Source organism: Lolium rigidum, chromosome 5 (assembly GCF_022539505.1).
Source record: "Lolium rigidum isolate FL_2022 chromosome 5, APGP_CSIRO_Lrig_0.1, whole genome shotgun sequence".
NCBI lineage: Eukaryota > Viridiplantae > Streptophyta > Magnoliopsida > Poales > Poaceae > Lolium > Lolium rigidum.
Genome location: NC_061512.1, coordinates 21,957,648 through 21,965,833, shown reverse-complemented (window position 1 = coordinate 21,965,833; position 8,186 = coordinate 21,957,648). Strand labels below are relative to the sequence as shown.

Sequence of the window (8,186 nt, the reverse complement as noted above, 5' to 3'; positions counted from 1 at the left end):
GGCGATGACAGGCTCAATAAAACAATCGGGACATCAATAATAAACTTGACTAGAACAATCGGAACTGCAATAACAAACATCTGAAATTGAACTGCATTAATCCAGTAGAAGCAAGTGGTCGATAACAGGCTCACGCGGAAGCATAAACGAGCCTCCGGAATCATGACGGTAGACGGCAAAGTAATTGATAACCTAGGACACCGGCATTGCCATCTTCAAGTCCAAGGCAGCTAGGATGAGCATGCCCGCATCATAGGTGGCCATGTCAGTTCATACGCATACTCCGGCTCATGGCGCTTGTCTCGGAGTGCTAAGAATGGGAATTGGTTCCCGTTTATCCATTGGTTAGGTTAACCTAACCTAAAAAAGAGCCCAATGGGCCGAATGGTTAACCTGAAAAAGCTACAGGTTATTTAGGTTCGATCCTGTTTTACCAAAGGTTACCCGTCACTCCTACGAGGCGGACGAAAGCGCCGCCGCCGCCGCGCTCATTGTCCGCACTGTGCCCCCGCGCTTGCCGGATGATACTCGACCGGCTCGCCACGCCCCGCGCCAGCTTGCCCGCTGATGCCGGCCAGCTCGCCCTCGCGCTCGTCGGCTGATGCTTGGCCAGCTCGCCGTGCCCCCGCGCTCGCCGGCAGATGCTCGACCAGTTCGCCGCGCTCGCCGGCTGATGCTCAACCAGCTCGCCGCGCCACCTTGCTCGCCAGCTGGTGCTCGGCCAGCTCGCCGTGCCTCCCGCTCACCCGCTAATGCTCGATTGCTTGACCAACTGGTCGCGTCCCCACGCTCGCCGGCTGATGCTCGGCCAGCTCGCCGCACCCTGCGCTTGCCGACTCATACGAGTGACAACAAAAGCTAAGAGCCTAGGAGACATGCGTGCTAGCTCAGTTAGCACTTGCACGTGTATCCGCTGCTGTTGAATTGGCAAAATAGTAGTACTGTAACATGTCTTGCAATGAAAGTTAGGCAGTTAGATATGATTTTTTTGACCGACTATTCAAGGTAGCAAGTCGAAGTTTATGAGTATTAAGCATTTTGTATAATGCATTCTCATTTACCAACGATTTGTGCCATTCTACTGTTGCACAATGTTTAAAATGGTTTGAACCTTAATAACCAATGGTTAACCATTTAAACCGTATTAACCTAATGGTTAACCTTATTAACCTTTTAAACAAAACGGTTAAATAGGTTCGAATCCGAAAAATAAATGGTTAACCAAGTCCCATCTTGACGGAGTGCGTCGAACTCTACCTTGTCCGACATGACAGAAGAGGAGAGCTCGCCGGCCTCCTTGTCCAGAGCAATAAGAATGCCGACACCTCCGACTGTCCAGTAGGCGGTGGACCCATCGTCACTGCACCCTCCGAAGCGGATGCCGTATCCCCTCAAGCCCCGCACAATGCAGCCAGGCGCGCCGCCGGAAGTCCATCGGTTGGTGATGGACGAGAACATGCAGGCCCTGGCAATGCCAAGCCCCTCGGAACAGACTGCGCACGTCACCCTGAAGTTTGACAAGCTGATGCTAGCACTCGCGTCCTCGCCGTCCAGAAGAAAGGCCCCCATGAACTCGCGGCGGTGGAACCACGCCGAGCGTGGGATCATCCTGTAGCGCCGCGCTAGAGGATCGCAGATGACGAGGGCTGAGCCGTGCTTCGAATCTAGAAGGAGCAAGAGGCCTCCACGAACGTCAGTGAGCTCCCAGATGAAGTAGCCAAATTGCCGCGGGAGGAAGTCGAGCCCAAGGTTCCGCGCGGCGATGATGTCCACCCACGGCGAGGGGGAGGGAGAAGGAATGAACACCGGGTTAAGGCCAGGAGGAAGACGGCCGTGCAGACGCTCGTCGACCTGGTAGTGGCCGACGACGTAGGAGACCGACGCGCCACGGATGACGCGGCGCCAGCACCTACAGGTGCACGCTGCGCGGATGATGTCGGCAGGCGAAGTGAGGCGTATGAACACCAGCTCCAAAAGTTCATCCGGTACATCTTCAATCTTGGTTAGCGGCACGGCTTTCTTCTGAACATTCTTGCGGCGACGGCGGCGGCTAAGGCCGTCCCCCATGGCCGGCTGCACCTAGCAGGTGAATAGTAGGTTCTTGGGTTCCCAATACCATTTAAATCACCTCCTCGGAGGCTGGTTGCCTCATCGGAGACTGGTTTTGAGATCGGTTTCACACGAGGAATAGTTGAACGCAGAGTAAGCTGAACGCGCGAATGCATGGTTTTAGATGGGTTTCACACGAGACTGAATGGCAACAGAGGTGTATACGATTGTTGTTTGCCCAATCTGGGTTTGTATTTTGTTGTGTGATCGATGCAAAAGGTTTATGGTTGCACCGTACACTTAATTTGGAGCAAAGTTTTCATTTAGCACACGCGGTCTGGTTGCTTGCCTCGTCAAGTTCATGTAGACGTGGAGAAAACCATGCATATATTACTAGTGGGGAACATTCATAATCTTCAGAAACAGAAATTATCCATCCTCTTTAAAACATTCTTGCACATGAGGAGCTCAATCCAGGCCATCTGAATCCTGACCGTCCGATCAAATCCTGATCAGGTAGAAGGCTCACCGACCGAAGGTTTTATCGTCATTAATGACGACGCTGGACCCTGGCCTTCTGCGCAGGCACTAATCGGCCCACAACGCGCATGGCCCGACATGCTCAAAAGCAGGGGCGGCAGAAGGCTGGCCGGCGGCACTTGCAACATCCATCAATGCCCCGCCGCTTAGCCTTCCACGCGCGCCATTGATGCGGAAGGCGTCGGAAACCAGTGCGGGCATTGATGGTGTGGCGCTATGTACCGGTCTTTGAGCCGGCCTCTCCCACACAACCACCGTCCCTGCCCCACATCGCCACCATCGCCGTCATCGCCCAAGGATGCCGAAGATACCACGGTGGTTCAAGAAGGCGGCCAATGACCATGAGTCCGGCTCGTCCATGGGACGTCGCCGCTAGTCGTCGCCGCCTCGGCCTCCTCGCCTCGCTCGGAACCTGCCACCGCCTCCGAGTGGCGGAGGTCCGCCAACACCAGCGGTGGGAGAGGCACCGGTGATACTTCCCGTTGGGGGAGTGCCAATGCCGGTGGCGCGAGGTGGACCCAATACTCTACAACAATGCCTCCCTGTCGGGAGGCTGATCGATGACTCAACCGAGATATGTCTACGGTGCCGCCACGCTCATCGACGGACCAACGTTCGACGTTGAGATGCGCCACCGCATCTAGTACGTGCCTCCTGTTGGTGATACGCCACGATCAAGGCGCACAATTTTCATGTGGGAGCACGAGGCTCCCTGCGCGACGCATGAAGTCAAGGACTTCATGCTGACGAGGACTACGGCAACCTCGCTGCGGGCACTGACGACAACAATGATAGCGACATTGACACCAACGAGGTCGACGAGGAGGACGCCGCACCTCCAGCGGTGAAGCTGGAGTCATACATCCTAGAAGGTTTCGACGATGATGAGTCTACCACGTGCACCCTCCCCGCATCGAAGGAGGAGGCGCGGTGGAGATGGGAGCTCGGGATGGAGGATGTCCTCCAGCTCAGCACATTGGTGGCGCAGCACCAGGCGGAGCTACCAACGCCTCCGCCGTTTCCACCGCATGCGCTGGCTCAGGCGTAGTGGATTGGCCAGATGCTCCCCCGCCACCGCCACCGCATCAGGTGCCTCCAGTTTATCCGACATGGCCGTTGCAGAGACCACCCGCGTGGCAGCCACCGGTGCCGCATACCTGGAGTAGCCTGCCTGGCTGCAGCAGGGCCCGTGGACGCCACCCCCGGTCGTCGACCTCACCTAGGACGAGGATGAGGAATAGGCGGCAGGGTCATCACCACCGGCGAGCGCTGCGCCAACGCGCGTAGGTTAGCTAGGGTTTTCCTTATTTTATTCTCCTATGCAAATTATATTTGAAATAATAAATCTTTAAAAATTTCCCGCGTTTCAAAATTTTAAATTTCTAGTTTCATTTTCAGTCCTCAAGCGCGATAGGCCCATCGGCCATATTTCTTTTAAAAATGACCAGTGGCGCACCTTTAAGTTGTACCACTGGTATGTGACCGCACCGGCCTGGTGCGCCACAGGTTAGGCGCTACCGGTGGCGCATGCCCGTGTGCCACGGGCAACACAACTTTGTGGGCTATGGAAATGCCTTTTCCTACTAGTGCACAACAGAACGATGCAGCTAATATATCTAATCATATGTTGCTCAAGGCTGAACCTGATGAGGTTCTTTTATTTATTTCCTGAATGCGCTAGCATCGTATGAATGCCTATCTATTGTGGTGATCGATACATGTTCTTCATCCCGCAGGAGGAGGTCCAGAAATTCAGAAACGAAACAGAAGTAAATTTTTGAGCAGTACTTCCTCACCAGTGTAGTTAGATTGTGAGCACACTTTTGGGCTCAACATGACCAGCTGCAATTTTCTTGACACATGTGTGGTAAGTGCTGCGACTTGTGGCTGGATGCCAAGTAATAGCTCTTTCCTTTGCCATTGAGCTTCTCCGGTACTCACTGGATTCAAAAGGAACCTGCTGCTGTATAGCTTTCTGAAGTTATAGAGTGGAAGATGATTCAGGAATCATGCTTCCCATGAACCAACGGTGCTATCTAACATGGAGAGAAACAGCTAATATCCAAGTAATTGGAAAATGAGAGTATGGCCGATGTCTTATCTCTGAATAAATGAAGAAACTAATTTCCATGGATTGATCCTTACAATTTCTACGCAAATTCTCATTTTGTGTGATAACACTCATGGTGGTGGTAGTCAACCCTTCTACAGAAACAAAGAATTTCATTTTTAAGGTAATCTCGCGAGACAATATAAATGTTTAGAACAACAACAAAACGATCAAATGAACTGAAGTAATAAGTGATCACATACACAAGTAAAAAAGACACTCAAATATTTGCCACTTATGGCTACATTATCCAATAGAGCAAGCGATCGATGACAAGCTCATAAACACACATGATGGGACATTCAATTAAGAGCTAGCAAATTAACTAATCCAACTGCTTGTCCCCCGCTTACCCGCGGCTCCCTTGGGCGTGGTGGAAATCTCCAAGGCAGCTAAGGTAAGCATGCTCGAATTGTAGGTGGCCACGACACATGGTACGGGTACTCCGGCGCATGGAGCTCGCCCTGGGGCATGTCCGGCAATGCGTAGAGCTTAGCAGTGTCCTTGTCAAAACAAAGAACACCGCGGTTTCCAGCCCTCCAGTAAGCAACGGATCTGCCACTGCCAAACCCCGTGAAGGAGACATGGCAATCCCACCCCCAGTAGTCGTTTGCCATTTTGCCATGCATGGGGGAAGATGTCCAGCAGCCGCCGCCGGTTGAGGAGAATGTGCAGGCCCTTGCGATGGTGTCTCGACCTCCGCCGGCGACCGCGGTCGAGAAGATGCAGGCCCGGTCGGTGACGCCTCTATTTTGGTACAACACATAGGCCACCCTGAAGTTCGACATGCTTATGTACCCGCGTGCGTCCTCGCCGTGGAGGAGGAAGGCGCCCAAGCAACTGGACCTGTGGAACCAGGCAGGGAGCGGGATCTCCCTGTAGCCTCGCGTCATGGGATCGCAGACGACGCTGCGCGATACCGGCGTCGGGTCCTTTTTCTCACTGTGAAGTACAAGGAGAAGGAGGCCGTCGCGGCTGTCGGCGAGCTCCCAGCAGAAACCGCTCGATACCGGCTGCGGGAGGAAGTCGAGCGCGAGGTCTCGTGCAGGGAGGATGCTTGCGGCCCACGACGAGTAAGTGCAAGGCAGAAAGGAAGGGTTTCGCCCATGCGGCCGCGATCGAGAAACGAGTCTGTCAACTCGGTAGTGGCCGACGACGAAGAAGGACGAAGGGCCATAGAGTGAGCGGATCACGCGGCAACCGTCAGCTGCGATGATGCGGCGCCAGCGCCTGCAGGTACCCGCGGCGCGGATGAGCTGGAGAGTCAGGGGAAGGCGCAGGAAGACGAGCTCGAGAATCTCGTCCGGGACGGCGTCCGCTGGCACGTCTCTCGTCTGGGCAGTCTTGCCGCAGCGGCCATCTCCCATTGCCGTTTTGGCTTGAAGAACTTTTCTCCGAGAAAAGAAGTTATGGATCGCGTGTCTCTTTTTCTATTTCTATTGTCAATTTCCCGTTATTTAAGGATCTACACGCGCGTACTCGAACCAGCTCTTCTAGTCGGATACAAACTCGCGCCAAACTGTCCGAACATGACACGGCATTTTACCTAGTTAAGCTAATGGCCTGGTAGCAAACCTACTACGTGACGAAGTATGGCAAAAAAGATTGTGTCCAACAGGCCGCGCAGTTTGGTAGCTTTTGGGAACCGTTGCTTGGGAGTTGGGATGAGAAGGCATGCAATGCAAGAAGAACCAAATTTACGTTCAGTTTAATCGAGACATTGTTAGTTCGATGTATACATCAGATGGATGAAGGACAAAAAAATAATGGGCCTTTCTAAGTCTTAGTCGACTGAGACTTACAGGCGAATTACATTAGTGTGTTTTAATGCGAATCTAAATGAAATGCAAACAACAGCAAACACGAATCTTCAAGCAGAAACAAAATCCAACGATGGAACACGTGACTAAGACATAAGCTAAGTCTCAGCTAGCTGAAACTTAGCAATTGCTGCCTGCGGCGGGCTCTCCTTTCCCTGGCGACGTCCTCCTCTGGCGGGAGATCTTGGCGGCGGCGGTGCACTTCGTGGAGATCGGTGCAAACTCGACCGATGGTAGTGCGGCGACCGGTAGTATATTATTCAACTAGTCTTGAAACAGGGCAAGGGAATTTGCAGGTGTTTTCTCGGTCATCTCGGCAACCAAGACAGTTGTGCCGCTGGTAGCGCAAAGTGCACATATATCTGGACGTGGAGCGCGCGGCTGATGATCGGGAATACACAACCACCCAGGAGCACCAGCCGCTCCAAGCACACCCCATTTAGGCTTTCTTTGGTATTAAAGTTTTTTTTGTGGGAATAGTGGGGATAATTTCTGGTATTAGAGTATTGAGCGAGTTTAATTCGATCCTACTTTTTTCAAATCTTAGTGCATTTTTCTTAATCCCAATACTTTAACTCTACCTACTGGATTGCAGAGATAGCGTTTTGTGGAGTTTTGGTGACGGGAGAGGGTCACTCAATACTCTAGTGTATTATCCACACCTATCACCACAAAAGTTCTAGTACCAAATAAGCCCTTACTTGGATCATGGCGAACCCGCGGTAACACAGTCAGATCTTGTGGTCCGCGTGGGGAATGTACGTACCCTGCGCTTGATGCGTGCGTCCATGGAGCAGTCATCGCATGGTCCATAACTCAGGAGGGAGTCGGCGAGCTTCATGGAGACGATCGCGCCGGTGACCGCTCCGATGAGTAGGCCGTCCTATTTCTCGAAGCCCGTCTGCGGGCTGCACGCAAATAAGCAATGCGTATAATCGATCACTGAAATATTATGGGTAGTAAGCAAGGTGTGCTTGTGCTTGTATGTAGTGAAAATGTGTGGCGGCTCTGATGACCTCCGATATTCCAGCGGACAATATCATAGGAGAGCTAGAATATATACAGGCTGATCGCTTGATCAGAAACCGGCGATCGAGCCATGCTCAGCTAACAAGAGTCCAACACTGTAATGTTTGTGCCATCAAACCACACACGTTCGTGCTCGCGTTTGGGCGATCGGCACGTATGAGTACCCCACGCACGGATATAAGAGGGCATCATGGATTCAAGCGCGAGCGCCCGCGACTGCACAAAGAGCCATAAACCTCAACACAAGTAAAATTTTAGGCCAACCTAAGCTTCTAAAAAACAAACAAATTTTCTTTTACGAAATTTAATCTTAAGACCATATCCTTGATATGCCTACAACAAAAAACTCAAAAACAAGGCAGATCGACAAGCTCACGCAAACACATACGTTCTCTCGGATCATAGCAACAATGAAAAAGTGAATTAAGAACCTGGAACTCCTCCATGACCATCTCCAAGCCCACCAAGGCAGCTATGATAAGCAAACTTTGATGGTAGGGGGCCACAGCAGCTTGCACACATACTTTGGCACGTGATGTTGGCTTCGGAGCCTAAAGTGCTCCATCTTGTCCTGCATGACATAAGAGGAGAGCACGGTAGCCTTTTTGTCAAATGCAAGAATAGTGCCATCTTTTCCC

General features: G+C 52.2%; 1 protein-coding gene across 1 annotated transcript; it reads right to left on the bottom strand.

Moving 5' to 3' along the window:
- Positions 1-1,149: 1,149 nt before the first annotated feature.
- On the bottom strand, positions 1,150-2,067 carry LOC124655711. Its single transcript, XM_047194564.1, has 2 exons — positions 1,258-2,067; positions 1,150-1,170 (listed from the first exon to the last, which is right to left on the bottom strand). The coding sequence occupies exons 1-2, from the start codon at positions 2,065-2,067 to the stop codon at positions 1,150-1,152; spliced, it is 831 nt and encodes a 276-aa protein (XP_047050520.1).
- Between the last annotated feature and the right edge of the window lie 6,119 nt (positions 2,068-8,186).

Excerpts from the sequence above, each read along its gene's own strand:
- LOC124655711 (XM_047194564.1), bottom strand. The coding sequence starts at position 2,067 with ATGGGGGACGGCCTTAGCCGCCGCCGTCGCCGCAAGAATGTTCAGAAG. Across the intron at positions 1,171-1,257 it reads CTTCTGTCATGTCGGACAAG|GTTAATAAGGTTAACCATTA; the intron begins GTAGAGTTCGAC and ends TTTGTTTAAAAG.